Source organism: Orycteropus afer, unplaced genomic scaffold (genome assembly GCF_000298275.1).
Source record: "Orycteropus afer afer isolate SDZICR_OR568_19922 unplaced genomic scaffold, OryAfe1.0 scaffold00266, whole genome shotgun sequence".
Taxonomy (NCBI): domain Eukaryota; kingdom Metazoa; phylum Chordata; class Mammalia; order Tubulidentata; family Orycteropodidae; genus Orycteropus; species Orycteropus afer.
Genome location: NW_006921853.1, coordinates 3,446,815 through 3,468,046, shown reverse-complemented (window position 1 = coordinate 3,468,046; position 21,232 = coordinate 3,446,815). Strand labels below are relative to the sequence as shown.

Sequence of the window (21,232 nt, the reverse complement as noted above, 5' to 3'; positions counted from 1 at the left end):
TCTTGGACCCCTTTTTAAAGGTAATACTCTCTTTTGGGGGAGCTCTGGTAGTGTAGTGCCTAAGGCATTTGACTGCTAATCAGAAGGCTGGCGGTTCAAACCCACCAGCCACTCCTCGGAAGGAAGATGGGGCAATCTACTTCCGTAGTGATACTGCCTCAGAAACCCAAGGAGGTGTCACTGTGAGTCAGGTCCGACTCGACGGCACATAACAACAACAACATACATAGACAAACAGGCAGTCATCTAAACAGAACAAGAGCATACTGCATGGTTTAAAATCAGGAAAAGTGTGTGTTAGCGTTCTAGCCCTTCACCATACTTATTCAATCTGTGTGCTGAGCAAATAATCCAGGAACCTAGAATATATGAAACATGGCACTGGGATTGGAGAACGACTCATTAACAACCTGCAGTATGCAGATGACACAGCCTTCCTCACTAAAAGACAAGAGGACTTGAAGCACTTACTGATGAAGATCAAAGACTTAAGCATGGCTTATATTGCAACATAAACAAAAATCCTCACAACTGGGCCAATAAGCAACATCATGATAAATAGAGAAAAGACTGAAGTTGTCAAGGATTTAATTTTACTTGGATCCATAATGAATGCCCATGGAAGCAGCAGTTAAGAAATCAAACAATGGTTGTTTTTTATCCCCCCCCCCCCATGGTGGTATGAAACGTGAGTCTGCTTTTTTCCGAGGTTGGTCCAAAATCAGGATCAGACATCTGAGGCCTTACAATCTAGAAAGTTCTCTCTCGAGGGTGTTTAACACTCTAAATGAGGTAGGTCAGGTCAACTTTTCAATGATTAAATCTTCATGTAAAGAATGGAAACCCCTCACCAATGTATATTGCACTACTGTTCATAATAACCAAAAAAGAGTAAACAACAACAAAGGTAAATAGTATTATAAATGCAACCCTGCAGTAACAGTAATAACAAACAATATCTACTAGTAGATACATAGGTAGACGTGTAAACTGAACATAACAGGAAGGAGAATAGGAGTTGCTCATAGGTATATATAGGTTTGGCAGAGGATGGCTGCACAAATGCAAAGAGATTCAACTACATGGATCATAACAAATTATCCAACTACCCCAGCCCTAATCCTGTGATCATAATCATGTTGACATGGATTTTTTCCCTTCCTCACTGTGAGCTGGGGGCCCCTTCTTACCTGGTTCTAAATGAACAGAACAGGTATTCAAACACAGTTAACAAACACATCCCTGACTCTGCCAGATGTGGTTCTAAGTACTTCACAAATATCATGTTATTAAACCTCAGATGCCTGGGGTGGGAGCAGAGAAAGGGAGACAGACAGAGAGTCTCATGTTACTTAGTATCTCAAAGCTTTGAGATACTATCATATATCCCCATTTTCCATATAATAAAACTGAAGCACTGCCCTGGATGTAGGACCAGGAAGGCCAAGGCTGGGAACTTGCATCCAGCCATTTTGTTTCTTCAAGAAACTAAATCTGCTGCCCATTTTTAGGGCCATGATGGGCAGGAAGAAGTGGACTTTGGTGGTTAGAGAAGCATAGCAGGATGTTGGCAGAGCAGCAACTTGGGCTTGGAAGGGCTTTTCTATTCCCCTGGGCTGGGGTTGGAAAGGAGCCAGTTCAAGGACTGCTGTCAGGCCCGTAAGCCCAGAGACAGTGTGTCTGTCACCTACAAAGCCCTGCTGGTCCTGTTGCCCAGGCTGCAGGAAACAGCAGCTGAGAAATAGGCTGAGTGACCTCTGACCCTCATTCTCTGCTCTTGGCCCAGGAGAAGAATGGCTGGTGCGTTCGGTGGGTGCATACCTACCAGCAGTGTTTGAGGAGGTTCTCGATTTGGTGGATGCTGTGATCCTCACAGAAAAGGTTTGTGCTCTGAGGATGGTGAGTTAAGGGGCCCTAGTGGAGGGAGCACTCAGAGTGGCAGAAGGTGAGTAGAAGAGAAGCCATATTACTGGGGCCACTTAAAAAAAAAAATTAAAGGTCAGATCACCTAGGAAATACTCATCTGAGAAGGCTAAAAAGTCTCCTGAGTTATTAGAAATCGTCAGTCAGTCCTGGGAGCATTGAGTGCCCACTGGGTGGAGTTGCTGCTCATTTCAGAATCCACTGAGCAAGCTGGAAGTAGGTTTACCCAAACACCGCCAACGTCTTCCTCTACAGACAGCCCTGCACCTCCGGGCTCTGCAGAATTTCCGGGACTTGAGGGGCGTGAACCGCCGCACTGGGGAGGAATGGCTGGTGACAGTGCAGGACACGGAGGCCCATGTACCAGATGTCTATGAGGAGGTGCTGGGGGTCGTGCCCATCACCACCCTGGGCCCCCGCAACTACTGTGTGATCCTCGACCCAGTCGGACCAGATGGCAAGAACCAACTTGGGCAAAAGCGTGTTGTCAAGGTACCCTTTTCTTCCTCCCTGCTCAAAGTCTTCCCCCTGACTCAGAGGCTGCACTAGGAGCATAAATGCCCTGGAATGACATAAGACTCTCTTCTCTCTCCCCTTCTCTCCTCCCACCCCAGGCATACATTCTAGAAACACCAAGCTTGCCATGGCTCCCTCTGGGCCTTCATATATATAGTTCTGTTTGCCTGAAATAATGTCCCTCTTTACTGCCACCCCTGGGAGAGCCTCCTTGGCCTTGGCCCTGGCCCATGCCCAGACACCCTGCAGCTCTTTCTCTTCCATTACTCATCTCTCTCTTCTGGCAACTATGTCATCCCTGGATGCGTGTACTTCTTGGGATTCCATGACACTTGATTTTCAGAAATTCCTCAGTTCACCTTTCTCTTTATACACAACTCTTCCCATCTCTGAATTATGTATATGAGAGCACCAGGGGTCAGCAAACTTTCTGTAAAGGACCAGGTAGTAGATATTTCAGGCTTTGTGGGACATACAGTTTCTGTTGCAGCTACTCAGCTCTGCCATTGCAGCTAGAAAACAGCCATAGACAACAGGTAAATGAATGGGTGTGGCTGTGATGCTATAAAAGTAGGAGGCTGAAAAGGGAGAAACAACCCAAATGCCTATGAGTTGATGAATGGATAAACAAAATGTGGTATATCCATACAATGAAATGTCAGCTATTAAAAGGACTAAAGTACTGATACATGCTACAACACGGATAAGCCCAGAAAACATTATGCTGGAGTGACGAGCCAGACACAAAAGGCCACAGGTTGTATGATTCCATTTATATGAAGTATCTACAACAGGCAAATCCATAGACAGAAAGTCAATTAGTTGTTGCCAGGGGCCAGGGAGAGGGAGAAGGAGAAGGAGTGATTGCTAAGGGGGACTGGGGTCTCTTTTGGGAGTGATGGAAAATGTTCTAAAATCGGATAGTAGTAGTGTTTGCATAACTCTGTGAATATACTAAAAGCACTGATTTCTACACATATAAAGATGAATTTTACGGTATGTGAATTATATCTCAATAAAGGATATACATTTTAAAAATAAAACAGGTAGCAGGCTGAATTGGTCTAAAAGTCAAGAGTTTGCCAACCCCTGGACTATACCATCCCAAGAAAACAAAACATGAAATTGAAGAGGAACAATAGGTGAATTCTTAACCATTGAGCTTGTAAGGATCCAGGTCCTGAGAGAGCTTCACAGTCCAGATAACTCTCACTGTGTTGTGACATGGGGTGGGGGTGAGGATAAATGGTTATTTTAGACTCAAGTCCTCAACACAAGCCTGAGGCTGGATGGGGTTGGGGGCGGTGCCATCAGAGGCACCTGCAACCCTGGGTGGCAGCTGCTCCAACCCCACATCTCCCACCAGGGAGAGAAGTCTTTCTTCCTGCAGCCAGGGGAGAGGCTGGAGCGAGGCATCCAGGATGTGTACGTGCTGTCGGAGCAGCAGGGACTGCTGCTGAGGGCCCTGCAGCCCGTGCAGGAGGGGGAGGATGAAGAGCAGGTCTCCCACCAGGCCGGGGACCGCTGGCTCATCCGAGGGCCGCTGGAGTATGTGCCGTCGGCCAAGGTGGAGGTGGTGGAAGAGCGTCAGGCCATTCCTCTGGATGAGAATGAAGGCATCTACGTGCAGGACGTCAAGACGGGAAGGGTAAGAGCTGGGGGGTGGGAGATACTGCTGTGCAGCCACCATGGTGACTTCTCTGGGCAGGCAGGCGATGCTCACATGGTAGCGCTTAGGGAGGCGGTTTCAATGGCCTGGGTGCAGTTCCTCAGCACGTCGGTAAGCCTGAGGGTATTTCTTGGAGTATTTGCCATTCATATTTTTGTCTTAAATTTCCAGGTTTTGAGACCTCAAGTGAAAGGCTGAGCTTGAGTTGAGGTAGGGCACTCTATCCCCGCTGTAGATCTCGCCCCAGGTCTGACTGGGATGTGGCTGAGGAACAGTAAGAACCCAGCTCCTCCTTGTGTCCATTATTCTGGTGGAGTTCTCCTCACCACCTCACCCAAATAGATCCTAAAAGCTCACTGTGGGCAGAGCAGGACGTCTCTAACTTCTTTCTCTAATAACTCAACCTAGAAGTACAGCTCAGGATTCTAGGTGGTATCACTGAAATGACCTTCTGCCTAGGACTGCATCTGGCCCCAGGGTGCCCTCAAAGCTGACCACTGAAGGAAAATCCAGAAGAAGTAATATCCAGCCCTTCCTATAGGACAAGTGCTGATCTCAGCACTAGACATACACCAGTTGCCATCAAGTCCATTCCAATTCCTGATGACTTCGTGTGTTCAAGTAGCACTGTCCTCCTCTGGGTTTTCAATGGCTGATTTTCCAGAAGAGCACCAGCCTTTCATCTGAGGCATCTCTGGTGCACACAAACCTTGAGCCCTTATGTTAGCGGCCAAGCACATTAACTATTCTCACCACCCAGCGACTCCACCAGACTATAGACGATGTTTATTCTCAACCCAGTGAGGTAGCCACTATCTTGACCATTTTACAGACGAGGAAAGTGAAGCACAGAAGTGAAAAGCTAGCCCAGAAGGCAGAGCTAGCGGATGGCAGACTGGGACGTGAGCAGAGACCGTATGTCACCAGTCTGCTGTCCCACCTCTCTGGAACAGTCCTGCTTCAGGAGGGCTGGGTGGGTCTTTCTTCCTTTACCCTCCCTGGTGACATCACTCCTGTCCTCACCTCTCAAGGTGCGTGCTGTGATCGGAAGCACCTACATGCTTACGCAGGATGAAATCCTCTGGGAGAAGGAGCTACCTCCTGGAGTGGAGGAGCTGCTCAACAAAGGGCAAGACCCCCTGGCCGACAGGGGGGAGAAGGCAACGGCCAAGGCCCCACAGCCCTCAGCCCCCCGGAACAAGACCCGTGTGGTCAGCTACCGTGTCCCTCACAACGCCGCGGTGCAGGTGTACGACTACAGAGAGAAGAAAGCTCGGTGAGGGGCAGGGGCCGTGGTGCTGGGGCAGGGGGGCTGCAGGGGTGTGGATGAAGGGCAGAGCCCCAGAGGCCCTCCAGGTATCTGACTCCGAACTCTCTCCGCAGCGTTGTCTTTGGGCCGGAGCTGGTGTCGCTGGGACCTGAGGAGCAGTTCACAGTACTGTCCCTCTCGGCAGGGCGGCCCAAGCGTCCCCACGCCCGCCGCTCCCTCTGCCTCTTACTGGGGCCAGATTTCTTTACAGACGTCATTACTATTGAGACAGCAGACCATGCCAGGCTGCAACTTCAGCTTGCCTACAACTGGTAAGGGGTGCAGAGGAGATGGTGAGGTTTTGGGTGTCCTCCCAGGGAAACCCTGAGACAGAGAGAAGCCCCCAGCAGTGCTGGGCTCATAATAAGAACAAAATGTCTGGCTTCATGCTACTGGCCAAGAGGGAAACGGGTGTGTATGCAGATCCAGTGTGATGCCCAGGGCCACTGGCAGGGATTCCGGACTTTAGCTAAACTCCCAGCTAGTGTGCAGCCAAACACTTGTTTGCAAGGTTGTAAAAAGATTAATTGGGAATAAACTGTGTGAGTGGGCAGGATGAGAGAGCAGTGTGCAGGGGCAGAAAGGGCTTCAGCCCAGATCTGCAGTTTGCTAACTCTGGTTGTGGGCAGGCAACTTAGTTCTTGCCACAGTTTGCCAGTCTGTAACATGAGGATGACATTACCTACTTCACAGGGTTTTTGAAAGGATGCAATGAGAATTAGAACAGTGCCTGGTACATAGGGCTCAAATGGCAGCTATTAGAATTAGGGGAGATAAATCACATACAGAAATAACTCGTGACAACTCCCAAGCACATGTTCCTCACCTCTTGGCAAAGGCAGATGACATATTCAGGGGTACTACAGCATGACAGTTAAGAATACAGACCCTTAAGAAAAGAAGAAGAACAATACAGATCCTAGAGCCAGACTGCCTTGACTTGACTTGATATATACTGTGTGGCCTTGGGCCAATCATGTAACCTCCTCTCAGACTCAGCTGTGAAATAGGACTTATACTTACTTCCACCTCACAGGACAGCTATCAGAATTAAATGAGAGCACATGTAAGGTTGTGTTAGCATCCTCTATTATTAGAGGCCCTGCCCAGGGAGTGAGTGTGGAGGTCCTCCTTGAAGGGAAAGTTTCTCCCATTCTGAGCCTCTTTGCTCACAGGCACTTTGAAGTGAGTGACCGGAAGGACACTCAAGAGACAGCCAAGCTCTTCTCAGTGCCCGACTTCGTGGGTGACGCCTGCAAGGCCATCGCATCCCGGGTGCGAGGGGCTGTGGCCTCTGTCACCTTTGATGACTTCCATAAGAACTCAGCACGCATCATCCGCACTGCGGTCTTTGGCTTTGAGACCTTGGAAGCCAAGGGCCCTGACAGCATAGCTTTGCCCAAGCCTCGGGACTGGGCTGTCTTCCACCAAAATGGGCTGGTGGTCAGCAGTGTGGATGTACAATCTGTGGAGCCTGTGGACCAGAGGACTCGGGATGCCCTACAACGCAGCGTACAGCTAGCCATTGAGATCACCACCAACTCCCAGGAGGCAGCTGCCAAGTGAGTGAGGCCTGGGGACCCAGCTGCCCACAGTGCTCACTGCAGGCCAGACTTTCTCTCAGGGTCCCCATCTCCATTACACTGCTAGGGCCTGGATCACATGGTACCCTTAATGGTTGGCTTGCTGTAAAGGACTTGTCTGCCGAACAGGCAGTAGACTCAGTGTGACTGAGATGCCATCACTGCTCCTGTGGCTTCCCACCTTGCTCATGATAAAACCCAAGCTCCTTTCTGTGACCTTCCATGCCCTCTGAGGTCCAGCCTGCCCCCTGCCTTCCAGTCTTCTTCCCTAGCTGCAGTCCCATGCTTCAGTCCCACTGGCTTCTTTCTGTTCCTCAATGCAAGCTTGTTCTCACCTGAAGGGCTTTTGCACTGGCTGCTTCATCTGCGCAGGATGCTATCCTCCTAGAACTCTACAAGGCAGGCTGCTTCTTCAGCTCCCACTCAAAGGTGACCTCTTTGGAGAGTCCTTTTTTTTCTGCCCCAAGCAAAGAAGTGCCCTTTGCCTCGTCCTGCTCTCTCATCACCTATTCTACTACCTTCAAGGTACTTCTCAATGTCTGACATCATCCCTGTTTACTTTTGTCCCCACTGGAAGGTAAGTTCTATGAAACCAGGACCTCAATCATACTGTGTTCCCCTGGGCCTAGAATCTACCTCGCTCACAGTGAGTGACCACAATGTTTCTTTGCTTGCACCGTGAGGGGCTTCCATGGGTGAGGTCTGGCCTGGACATGAGACAGATTGGTGGTCCATTCCCTTAGAGCTCACATGCCAGGTCTAACCCCATGCCAGCATCCTACCTGTCCCCTCTCTTGTCTAGGCATGAAGCTCAGAGACTAGAACAAGAAGCTCGTGGTCGCCTTGAGAGGCAGAAGATTTTGGACCAATCAGAAGCTGAAAAAGCTCGCAGGGAACTCTTGGAGCTAGAAGCTCTGAGGTGCGTTGAGTACTAGAGGAGGAAGAAGATGGTAGGGGGGCAAGGGTCTTAGAAAAGCAGCTGGTTGGGGTGGGGGTGGCAAGTGAAAACAGCTACAGCCTAAATCAAGGCCAAGGAGAAGGACAGGGCTTCTTCCTGGGGCCTGCCTGACCAAGATGCCTCCTCTTCCAGCACAGCTGTGGAGAGCACCGGGACTGCCAAAGCAGAGGCTGAGTCCCGTGCAGAGGCAGCGCGGATTGAGGGAGAAGGCTCTGTGCTGCAAGCCAAGCTGAAAGCGGAGGCCTTGGCCATTGAGACTGTGAGTGGGGGCAAGGCCATGGGAGGAGAGCATTTATCGAGGGCCCACTTAGTGCTAGGAGCTCAGTGGGCATTCTTCCCCTGTGTTTATTAATATGCACAACAACTGGTAAGAAACATTATCATCTCATAGACAGAAGGAAGCAAAGTTTGGTAAGGGCGGAGTAGTAAATCAGAAAGAACACCTCTTAACCCTCAAGCTTACTGCTCATACTTACATTGAGCTTTCTACACACCAAGCACTTGAGAATGCTGAGAACATGTATTGTTTAATTTTCACAACAACCCTATGAGGTAAATACTGTCCTCTGTCATGCAGAAGAGGAAATCCAAACTCAGGTGAAATGACTTACCCAAGGTCATACAACTAACAAGTGGATTCAACTTTGGGAAGTCTGGCTCCAGAGTCTGCTCTTAACCAAGGTCCTCTATCACGTCCATGTGCTGCTGCCATGAGCAGAGGCTGATTAAAGAGGCAGATAAACTTGAAGATGATAAATACAGTAAAGGGTATAGGGTATGGTGAGTCACTGACAAAGATGTTGTTAGGTGCCGTCAGGTCATCTCTGACCCACAGCAATTCTGTGTACAACAGAATGAAACACTGCCTAGTAGAATGCCAGCCTCATGATCCCTACTGTACATAAGCCCATCGCTGCAGCCACTGTGTCAATCCATCTTGTTGAGGGCTTTCCCCTCTTTCGTTGACCCTCCACTTTACCAAGCATGACATGCTTCTCCAGAGAATGGTCCCTTCTGACAACATGATCAAAGTAAGTGAGACAAAGTTTGCCCCTTCTCGCTTCCAGGGAGCATTCCGGCTGCACTTTTTCCAGGACAGGTTTGTTAGTTAGGTCTTTTAGCAGTCCATGGTACTTTAAGCATTCTTTGCCAACACCACAACTCAAAAGCATCACTTCTTCAGTCTTCCTTATTCGTTGTCCAACTCTCACATGCATATGAGGCAACTGAAGATACCAAGGCGTGGGTGTGGCTCATCTTAGTCTTCAAGGAGATATCTTTGCCCTTCAGCACTTGAAAGAGACCTTTTGCAACAGATTTGCCCAATGCCATACGTCTTTTGATGCCTTAACTGCTGCTTCCATTGGCACTGATTGTAGAACCAATATGAAGTCCTTGACAACTTCAGTCTTTTCTCCATTCCTTGTGATCCTGTTTATTGGTCCCATTGTGAGGATTTTTGTTTTCTTTATATTGAGGTGTAATCCATACTGCAGACTGTAGTCTTCAATCTTCATCAGTAAGTGCTCCTCACTTTCAGCAAACAAAGCTGTGTCGTCTGCGTATCTTAGGTTGTTAATGAGCCTTCCTCCAATCCTGGTGCCACATTCTTCTTCATATAGTCCAGATTCTTGGATTATTTGCTCAGCATATAGATTGAGTAAGTATGGTGAAAGGATACAACCCTGACACACTCCCTTCCTGATTTTAAACCATGCGGTATAGTCTGAGCATGCAAAGATAGATAGTCTGAGATTTTTTTTGAGGTGCTAACTTGAAAGATGAGTATGAGTAAGCTCTTAAAAAAGCTAGAGAACATTGCTTACATTCATACACAGCTTAGAAGTAGTAAGACTGTCACTGAAACACTAGCCAGCCTGTAACTTTGACTTCACCCATCATGTGAAGTTTGCTGTCCAGCTTCCTTGACCCTCCTAGCCACAAAGTTTACCTCTGCCAAGTCTTTATACCCAGCATGCATGCCAACCTGAAACGCCTTCCTTTCCAATCCTTGAAGGCCCTCCAAAAAGCCTGCAAGAATTCCAGCCCTCTAATATTTTCCATCTTTGGACTATTTCTGTCCTAGTGCAAAAAGGGCTTGGTGGAGGAATCATCTGGTCTCTAACTTCACAAGGTGGGGAGGAGGATCAAGGTCAAGATCAACAGCCCAAGGTTGATCCCTATGAGGTGAAGGTCAGACATGCTGCCACCCTGCAAGATTTTTTTTTTTTTTTTTTTTACCAATTCTGACATGAATCCTCCACCCATAGCACTCTACTTCTCTGCTGGGCTTGATAATTCATTGCAGCGGCCACAAAGAACTTGCTACTTACCACACAAATAATACACATGATTGAAGGGTTTTTTAGGGAAGAAACAGGTTACAGTTCACAATTGGGAATGCTCAGGATACAGTTCTTCAATCAGGACAGCCTCCCTCAGCCATACCCAAAGGCATGACTCTCTGGCCCTTGGGCCCTTGGCTTTACCTCTGCTGGGCTTGGGCAAGTATCACAGATCTCTTTTAGCTCTGTGAATAAATGCCTAGAAGCACCCCACTCCACCAGCAAGCCTCAACCCAGAGGCACTCAACTTTCTTGCTCCATGGGCCAGAAGTCCACTGCCACCATTTGTTGCCATCTCAACAAAGCATGTAGCTCTCCCTCTATTGAAGAGGTTCAACACAGGGATCTTGGGATGCTCTCTACACCTAGCTCTTCTCTGTTGATGACACTGAGATCCCCCTTTCCACCTCTGGCATGACTCATTTTAAGCCTAGCAGTAGGACAGAACTGACTAATCCCAACATTAGGGTTCCATACACCTTATCTGCACAGTTGTACCCAAAAGGGTGCCATACACCTTATTTACATCACTAACAACCTATCCAATTCCCCTGGTGGGCCAAAAGCACTTCACATTTGCATACTCCTACTGAGTCCACTGAGAAGAGTCACAGAGACCACGGGTAGAAGGGCCATATGAAGCAATTTACTGCACCACATCTACTCACCACAGTGTTCTTTGGCACTCAGCTTACATACTTTGGCACTGTCTTGGCTTAAAGTCTGTTTTGTCTGATGTTAATATAGAAGTCATCCCTGCTCTCTTTTGGCTACTCTTTGCATAGCAGTATTTTTTCTATCCTTTTACCTTCAGTCTACCAGGGGGTCTAAGCTAGGTCTCTTGTATATAGTATATAGTTGGATCATGTTTTCTTGTCTATTCTGCCAGTCTCTGATTTTCATTGGAGAGCTTAACCATTTACATTAAAAAAATTATAAGGAAGGACTTACTTCTGCTGTTTTGCTATTTATTTACTGTGTGTCTTATTCTTTTTATCATTTTCTCAAATACTGCCTAGTTTTGTGTTTACTTGATGGAAGTTGTGAATAAAGAAATGGAGTGGATAAAGACTGATACCCTAGGCATTAGTGAGCTGAAATGGACTGATACTGGCCATTCTGAATTGGACAGTCATATGGTCTATGATGACAAGAATGACAAATTGAAGAGCAGTAACATCACATTCATTGTCCAAAAGAACATTTCAAGATCTTCCTTGAAGTACAATGCTGTCAGTGCCTACAAGGACCAGTTACTTCTACTATTGTTCAAATTTATGCACCAACTCCTAAAGCCAAAGATGAAGAAATTGAAGATTTTTTACCAACTTCTGCACTCTGAAATTGGCTAAACATGCAATTAAGATGTATTGATAATTACTGGTGACTGGAATGCAAAAGCTGCAAACAAGAAGCATTGGTATTTGGAAAATATGGTCTTGGTGATAGAATTGATGCTGGAGATCAATCACATGGTATAATTTTAAAAAAAAATTATTGTGATTTGGGTGAAAGTTTACAGAGTAAATTCATCTTCCATACAGCAGTTCACATACACTTTGTCTCATGACATTGATTGTAATCTCCCACAATGCAACAGATCTCCTCCCACTTCATCCCCATAGCCACCTCTTCCCTGTGTCTTTCCCTCCCATCCACTCCTGCACATGATATAATTTTGCAAGACCAATGACTTATTCATTGAAAATACTTTTTTATAACAACATAAGCAGTGACTGTACACGTGGACCTTGCCAGACGGAATACATAGGGATCAAATTGAAAGAGACAATGGAGATGTTTAATATCATCAGATAGTAGGTGGCCAGGGGTTGAGTGTGGGACAGGCTAGCAATTATTCCTATGCAAGTTGAAGGTGAAGCTGAAGAAAATTAAGACCATGAGAGCCAAATTATGACCTTCAGTCCTTCTTACCTGAATTTAGGTAGTCTGAAGAACAGACTTGACAGATTAAACACTAATGATCAAAGATCAGACAAGTTGTGGGATCCCATCAAGTACATCATCAATGAAGACAGCAAAAAGTCATTAAAAAGACAGGAAAGGAAGACCAAACATGATGTCAGAAGAGACTAAAATTTGCTCTTGAACAGAGACTGGTTAAAGCAAATGGAAGAAATGATGAAGTAAAAGAGCTGAACAGAAGATTTCAAAGGACAGCTCAAAAAGACAAAGTAAGGTATTATAATAAAATCTGCAAAGACCTGGAGTTAGAAAATCAAAGGGGAAAAACCACGGTTGGCATCTCTCAAGCTGAAAGAACTGAAGAAAAAATTCAAGTCTTGAGTTGCAATATTGAAGGATTCTTTGGGCAAAATATTGAATGATGCAAGAAGCATCAAAAGAAGATGGGAGGAAAACACAGAGTCACTGTACCAAAAAGAATTGGTCACTGTTCAACCATTTCAGAAGGTAGCATATGATCAAGAACCAGTGGTAATGAAGGAAGAAGTCTAAGGTACACTGAAAACACTGGTGAAAGGCAAAGCTCCAGGACTTGACAGAATGCCCACTGAGATATTTCAACACACAGATGCAGCACTGGAGGTGCTCATTTGTTCATGCCAAGAAATTTAGAAGGCAGCTACTTGGCCAACCAACTGGAAGAGATCCATATTTGCACCCATTCCAAAGAAAGGTGATTGAACACAATGTGGAAATTACCAAACAGTATCATTAATATCACATGCAAGTAAAATTTTGCTGAAAATAATTAAAAAATAATTGCAGCACTGTATTGACAGGAAATTGTCAGAAATTCAAGGTAGATTCAGAAGAGGACATGGAACAAGGAATATCACTGCTGATATCAGAGGTATCTTGGCTAAAAACAAAGAATACAAGAATGATGTTTACCTGTGTTTAACTGACTATGTAAAGGGATTTGACTGCATGGATCATTATAAATTATGGATAACATTGCAAAGAATGAGAATCCCAGAACACTTAATTGTGTTCATGAGGAACCAAAATGCAGTTGTTCAAACAGAACAAAGGATACTGTTGTTGTTGTTATGTGCTATTTAGTCAGACCTGACTCATAATGACCCCTCCTTGGGTTTCAAAGGTAGTATCACTACGGAAGTAGATTGTCCAACCTTCCTTCTGAGGAGTAGCTGGTGAGTTTGAACTACCAGCCTTCTGGTGATCAGTCAAGTGCCTTAGGCACTATACTACTAGAGCTCCCCAAAAGATACTGCATGGTTTAAAATCAGGAAAGGTATGCTTTAGGGTTGTATCCTTTTACCATATATATTCTATCTGTACAAAGAAGCTATACTATGTGAAGAAGAGTGTGAGATCAGAATTGGAGGGAGACTCATTAACAGCCTATGATATGCAGATGAAAAAACCTTGCTTGCTGAAAGTGACTTGAAGCACTTACTGATGAAGATCAAAGACTACAGCCTTCAGTATGAATTACACCTCAACATAAAAAAAATCCTCACAACCAGACCAATAGAAAACATCATGATAAATGGATGAAAGATTAAAGTTGTCAAGGATTTCGTTTTACTTGGATTCTCAATCAATGCCAGTGGAAGCAGCAGTCTAGAAATCATACCACCCCTTCTGGTAAGATGGAGGAGTAGGCAGACAACCAACATAGACCCTCTTCAACAAAGAAAAGAAAAACCAATTGACAGAAGATAATTCTGGAGCCCTGAGCTTTGAAAGGAACTATACAGAAGTAGGCACCAACTAGTGGAAAAACCTGAACGAAAACAGTGAGTACAGAGATGCTTGGAGCTGCGGACTGTCATCTACTCTGACGGGACCAACAGCCTGAATATTTCCAAGTAGTGAAAAGCACAGCACAGTACCTTGCTTGCATAGATAATATTAAAACAAAACAAAGAAAACAAAAATCATGGGCAAGTCACTCCAACATACAATCACCAATTAAATATAAACACAAAATCATCACAATGCCTTGGAGACAACAGAGCATCACAGTCCACACAAAGAATCAAGATAAAGCAGGAGAAAAAAGGGACCAGGATACAGACCCAAAACACATCTCTGAGGAAGACACAGCATTGGAACTCCCTGGTAAGGAATGCAAAAGAATTATATTTAGGTATCTTCAAAGGATTGAGAGACAGATCAAGGAAAACACAGACAAAACCCTAGAATTTGAGAAGAAAATACAAGAACAAGATGACAAAAGAAAAATTAGAAATCATTCAGAGTCTACAGATAGAAATCCAGATGATTAATACTGAATTGTCAGAAATGGATAATGCATTGAAAGGGCAAAGGAGTAGATTTGACGCAATGGAAGACAGAATAAATTTCACTTCTTTGGAAAAAGATCAATCAGAAAAAAGATCAAAACAAAATGAAGAAAGCCTTTTTATTTAACTTTTTTCCTTCATACTTCTTTGAATTACTGTCTAGTGTCTTTCTTTACAACATGAAGGGCTCCCTTTAACATTTCTTAAAGTAACAAAACTACCTCAGCTTTTGTTGATCTGGGATTCTCTTCGTTTCACCCTCATATTTAAAGATAATTTTGATGGGCACAGAATTCTTGACTGACAGCTTCTTTTTTCTTTCTGTCAGTACCTTAAATGTGACCCCACTGCCTTCCAGCTTCTATGATTTCTAAGGAGAAACTGGCACTCAATCTTACTGAGGATCTCTTGGATGTGATGATTCTCTCTTGCTGGTCTCAAGAGTCTCCCTTTATTTCTGCTTTTTGAGAATTTTATAATTGTCTCAGTGTGTATATATTTAGGTTTATTCTTCTTGGTGTTTGGTGAACACCTTGGATATGTAGATTAATTCCTGTCATCAAATTTGGGATGTTTTCAGCCATTATTTCCCCAAGTAGTCATTCTGTTCATTTATATTACTTCTTGGATTCCCATAATGTGTATATTAATCAGCTTGATGATGTCCCACAAGTCCCTTAGGCTCTCTTCACTCCTTCATTTTTTCATTTTACTCCTTACTCTTGACAATCTAAATTGCCCTATCTCCATCTTTACTGATTCTTTCTTCTGCCAAATCAAATCTCCTGTTGAGCCCCTCCAGTGAATTTTTTATTTCTGTTCCTGTAATTTTCAAGTTCAGTATTTCTGTTTGGGGGAGCTCTGGTAGCGTAGTGCCTAAGGCACTTGACTGCTAAGCAGAAGGCTGGCAGTTCAAACTCACCAGCCACTCCTCAGAAGGAAGGTTGGGCAATCTACTTCTGCAGTGATACTGCCTCGGAGGGAGCTCTGGTAGCATAGTGGCTAAGACACTTGCCTGCTAACCAAATGGCTGGCAGTTCAAACCCAGCAGCCACTCCTCGGAGGGAAGGTTGGGCAATCCTACTTCCGTAGTGATACTGCCTTGGAAACCCAAGGAGGGGTCGCTATAACAACAACAACAACAACAACAACAACCGCCTCGGAAACCCAAGGAGGAGTCACTATGAGTTGGGTCTGACTCGACGGCACATAACAACAACATTTCTGTTGGGTTCATAAAAAAAAAAAATGATCTCTTTATAAAAATTCTCTTTCTTTTTCCTGTATCATTTTCCTCATTTTCTTTAGTTCTTTGTCCATCTTTACCTTTAGTTCTTTGAGCATATTTAGTATTGTTAATTTAAAATCCTTGATTAGTAAGTGAGGAGCTCTAGTGGTACAGTGCCTGTGGCATTTGACTGCTAACCAGAAGGCTGATGGTTCAAACCTACCAGCCACTCCACAGAAGGAAGATGAGGCAATCCCCCTTGGAAACCCAATGGGGGTCACTATGAGTTGGAATCAACTCGATGGCAGTGGGCTTGGTTTGGTTGGTGACCAGTAAGTGCATTATCTGTCCTTAGTCAGGGACATTTCCCTTCACTTTATTTTGGTCTTTTGTATGAGCCATTTTTGCTTTCTATTTTTTTCATATACCTTGTTATTTTTTGTTGAAACCAGGACATTTGACTCTTACACTGTGGTAACTCTGGAAATCAGTTTCCTCCCCTTCTCTAGGGTTTTCTTCTATTGTTTTTACTGTTGCTGTTTTAATAGTGGAAGGCTATAGTCGTCTGCTTAAACAGACCCCTTGCCTGGGGATGCAGGCTGTGGCTGCTCCAACACCAGACTCTCTCCTGGGTGCACAGTTGCTGTAGCTGCCACAAGATTTCTGTGCCAAAGTAGGGAGGGGATGGGGTATGGACTGTGTATAATCAGTACCCTTACTATTTATATGTCACCTTTCTGATGCAGTGTTTGCTTAGATGCCCTAATCCATCGGCTGGTTTTCAGAGCTCTGAGATGATTGATTCTACCAATTTCTGCTTGTCTTTTTTCTTTTCTTTTTTTTGTGGGAAGATGGGAATGTTCCCATTTATGCTGCCGTCTTTCTCCTCCTTCGGGCATCACCTTGTTTTCCAAACACTTAGCTGCCTCACCTAGTAGCCTTTGAGGATTCAAAGAATGTCTACTTCTTCAAATTCCTAGCTGTCTCTCCAGCAGCCTATGAGTCTGGAGCATACCTCTTTCACTATTCTGAGTCATGGAGAATGTATTTGGACTCTAGAAAAAGAATTCAAGCTCCTATGTTAGGGTACATTGGTTAAAAATCTTCACACTGGAGTGAGTGATAAGCAACAAACTAGGAGCTAGGCTCCTCTCCAGCCCTGCTACCTTGTACCACTAGCTTCCCCCACCCCAGTCCGTCCTTAGTATTTTCACTGAAGCCAGGTAGGAAATCAAGAAGGTGCGCTAATATAAATTCCTATTCAAGTACCTTGTATTTTACAAAATTATTTGCCATGTATCGGTTCATTTAATAATTTCCTTGAAGGTAAAGATTATTATGCCTATTTTACAGAAAAGTACTCATAGACATTTAGCCCATTCTGTACCAGGTATTGCAAATATTGCATATGCATGATCTTATTTAATGATTGAAATCCCATCAAAGTAAGCATTAAGAGGCTCAGATTAAGAGGCTCTCCAGGCATAACCCAAAAGGTGGCATAGCCAGGATTCATCCCTAATTGACTGCAAGTTTACAACTCCACCCCCTGAGTCCCATCAGTCTTGTGGCTACAGCAACTTGTTGGACAGTTTCCAAGGGCCATGTGATTCAATGAATTCTGGATTTTTTTCCTTTCCAGGATGCTGAGCTCCAGCGGGTACAGAAAGTACGGGAGCTAGAATTAGTCTATGCCCGGGCTCAGCTGGAACTGGAGGTGAGCAAGGCCCAACAGCTGAGTGAGGTGGAGGTAAAGAAGTTCAAGCAGATGACAGAGGCCCTGGGCCCCAGCACCATCAGAGACCTTGCTGTGGCTGGGCCTGAGATGCAGGTGAGAGTTGGGGGATGGGTGTTTGTCTTGAGACCAGACTAGAACTAAGAAGACAGAGCCAGGGAGACAACACAACATCTAGAAAAGTGTCAACCAGGGGATGAGGTCAAACAGTGATTGAATTGCCCCTAGATTCAGCTGCCAACCAAAAGGTCAATGGTTTGAACTCACCAGCTACTCCACGGGAGGAAGACGAGAGAGTCTGCTTCTTTAAAGATTTACAGCTTTGGAAACCCTATAGAACAGTTCTACTCTGTCCTATAGGCTTGCTATAAGTCAGAGGAGACTCAATGGCAGTGGGTTTTTTGTTTGTTCGTTTGTTTTTATATCACATATTCTGATTCCTGTTAACATTTGAGCACAGTATCATACTTAAATACTGTGCTACCCTTATGTGCCAGACACTGTACTAGATGCAGCAGTGAGCTAGAGCTCACAAGGAGACAGCAAACAGATGGGACAGCGTCAGTCTATGACAAGTGCCTCTAAGGAAGTCAGGCAGGGTGGTGAGATGATAGGGGTGTGGTTGTCACTTCAGATTAGTCACTTTAAGTCAAGTCACTCTGAGATGGGGTACTTGAGCCCTACGTGGAGTTGAGAAGAGTTCTCCACCAGAGAGTCCAAGTGGAAAGACACAGAGAGGACAACCTGGTGCATTTCAGGAACGGAAAGGCCTCTGGCTGCAACAGAGCAAGCAAAGGGGTGAAATGCTGAGCTGTGGGAGAGGCAGCGCCCCAGGCTCCCCGCGTGCTTGTCATTTATTGTTGACCGATCTTCTGAGGATGGGGTGGGAGACAGCTGCAGAGTCGCAGAGGAGTGGATGGGGGCCTGCCCTAGAGAGCCAGTCTCGGAGATGAGAGAAGGGACCTCATCTCACCCTCCTCTCTCCCTCCAGGTAAAACTGCTCCAGAGTCTGGGCCTGAAATCAACCCTCATCACTGATGGCTCCACTCCCATCAATCTCTTCAACACGGCCTTAGGTCTGCTAGGGGCAGGGTCTGAGGTTCAGGCCCCAGTCAGGAAGGTGGCTGGTGGGCCCAGCCCGCAAGAAGCCCTGCTTTCCCAATGCCCTCCTGCTCCTCAAGCTTTTGGGAGCACCCACATCGTGCCTTAGCTCTGTACTGCACTGAAATAAAACGGACATTTCTGGCCACCCAAATGTTTTTCTGTTTCTTTACGGTGAAAAGGAGCTTAGTTATTGAAAGTACACCTGAAATCTTGAGACAATTACTAGAGACTACTCTTGTTTGTAAAGTGGAGAGGAAGCTGAGGCAGGGAGAACACTAACCCGAAATAAAACTCCAGAGTCTTACCCGCCAAGCCAGACCTGTCCTCTGGTTAGGTAATCCGCTTTCCTGGACCTCAGGTGGGGGAAAAATGCCACAGGGAGGACAGGGCCTACGTGCCAGCCCCTCTGGGATGGTTCCTGAACGACTAATGTTTCTTCTCACTATGAATTCCGCCTGCTACCTAGCCTGGCTAGGAAATCCTCTTGGAGGTCTAACCCTCTTGCTGCCAGTCATCTATCCCTGCCTCAAACCCCCCAACATTTGGAGGCCTCCTTTGGCATCACCTGCCAGTCATAGCACACATCTGCCACGCCTCTCAGATTGGAGAGGAGGAAACTGCTTAGGTACTTTAGGAACTGGAGTAGCTCTCTGGGCTTCTGTTCTGGGCTGTTTGGAAGCATGGAGGGAGGAGTGCCTCCTTCCACCCTCTTCCACAACCAGGTGTTGTTAGCGGCTGTGAAACTGGCCCCTACTCACAGCAACTCTATGCACAACAGAACCAAATGTTGCCCACCCTGTGCCATCTCTGACTGCTTGCAGATTGGATTGTTGTGATTGGCTGGTTTTGGACAAAGATCACCAAGCTTTTCTTCCTAGTCATCTTAGTCTGGAAGCTCTGCTGTACGTGTTTAGCATCATAGCAGCACAGAAGCCCACAATGACTGATGTGTGATGAAGTACACAGGCCAGCAATCAAAGCTGGGTCTTGATTAAATTGTCAAGGACATTTATTTGTTTATTAAATCAGCTCTAATCTGACTCTCTTTAAAAAAAAAAAAGTGTAGGTAAGTCAGAACCTGTTTCTCTTTGTTTAAACTTTCTTCCCTTTCTTTGCAGAGGGAACACAGTCTTCTAAAGTGATAATTTTATATTTGTCTGATGTAATGCCTCACTTTTTTTTTCCTGCCCTTTTTCCTTTTGGAAAACCTTAAAGATTAATCAAAGAATATTCCATTGTTACGTAAATATTCTAGGAATGGTTCAGCTGAACAGGCAAAAATGTCTAAAAGCAGACCAATTTACCTAATGAATATAGATGCAAAAATAATCAAAATACTAGCAAACCAAATTAAAAGAAAAATGGTGAGAAGATTATACACATGATCAAATAGGATTTATCTCAGGAATGCAAGGGTAGTTCAACATTAGAAAATCAACCAATGTAATATATCACATTAAGAGAACAAAGAAAGAGAAAATATGACCATCTCAATAGATGCAGAAAAAGCAATTAACAAAATTCAATCTTCAAGTATGGAGGGATGGACACTGGGAAGAGGTAACTATGGGGAGAAAGTGGGAGGGGAGCTGTTGCATTGTAAATTTTGGTCAATGACATGAGACAGTATATTATGTGAACTGCTGTATGAAAAGTGAATTTACTCTGTAAATCTTCACCCAAATCAAAATAAAATTAAAAAAAAAAAATTCAATCTTCATAATTGAAAAAAAAAAAAACACTCAACAAGATAGGGATTGAGGGGAAATTCCTCCACTTAATAAATAATATTTATGAAAAAACTACAGCTAACATCATACTCAATGGAGAAAGACTGAGAACTTTTCCATTAAGATCAGAATCAAGAGCAAATCAAAACAACAATGAGATACCATCTTGCCCCAGCACGAGTAGCGAAGTTCAACAAGACAGAAAATAAATGCCGGCGAGGATGCACAGAGACTAGGACTCTCCTACACTGCTGGTGGGACTGTAAAATGGTACAACCACTGTGGAAAACAGTATGGCAATTCCTTAAAAAGTTGGAATTAGAAATACCATTTGACCCAGCCATTCCATTACTAGGTATATATCCTAAAGAAGTGAGAGCCAGGACAAGAACAGACATATGCACACCCATGTTCATCGCAGCACTATTAACAATAGCCAAAAGATGTAAATAACCTAGGTGTCCATCTACTGAGGAATGGATAACCAAACTATGGTACATACACACAATGGAATACTATGCAACCCTAAAGAATAACGTAGAATCTGCAAAACACCACATTACATGGATCAACTTGGAGGACATTATGCTGAGTGAAATAAGTCAATCACAGAATGACAAATACTGTATTAGTCTGTTATTGTGAAAAGTTTATATAAGGAAGGAAATTTTCTTTGTTGGTTACCAGGGGTGGGAGGGGAAAGGAGTGAACACTGTTAGATAGGTAAAGACAAGTATTGATTTGGGTGAAGAGAAGAACACTGTACTAAATGTGAGTGTTCAACGTGGTGGCATTGATGAAGAAGAAGGCATAGAGAGGTATATGGGAGGTATAGACAACAAAGATGCACATATAGTACTGTGTTGTCAGTGA

General features: G+C 44.8%; 1 protein-coding gene across 1 annotated transcript in view; it reads left to right on the top strand.

Moving 5' to 3' along the window:
- Window positions 1–18,735, top strand: part of LOC103204967 (major vault protein) — a 27,668-nt gene extending 8,933 nt beyond the window's left edge. The window contains exons 5-14 of the mRNA XM_007950213.2: window positions 1,787–1,881; window positions 2,179–2,415; window positions 3,806–4,087; window positions 5,140–5,384; window positions 5,492–5,689; window positions 6,593–6,979; window positions 7,803–7,919; window positions 8,091–8,217; window positions 17,433–17,621; window positions 18,517–18,735. Coding sequence (XP_007948404.1) covers window positions 1,787–1,881; window positions 2,179–2,415; window positions 3,806–4,087; window positions 5,140–5,384; window positions 5,492–5,689; window positions 6,593–6,979; window positions 7,803–7,919; window positions 8,091–8,217; window positions 17,433–17,621; window positions 18,517–18,735 — 2,096 coding nt within the window. The remainder of the gene's footprint in view (window positions 1–1,786; window positions 1,882–2,178; window positions 2,416–3,805; window positions 4,088–5,139; window positions 5,385–5,491; window positions 5,690–6,592; window positions 6,980–7,802; window positions 7,920–8,090; window positions 8,218–17,432; window positions 17,622–18,516) is intronic.
- The last annotated feature ends 2,497 nt before the right edge of the window (window positions 18,736–21,232 follow it).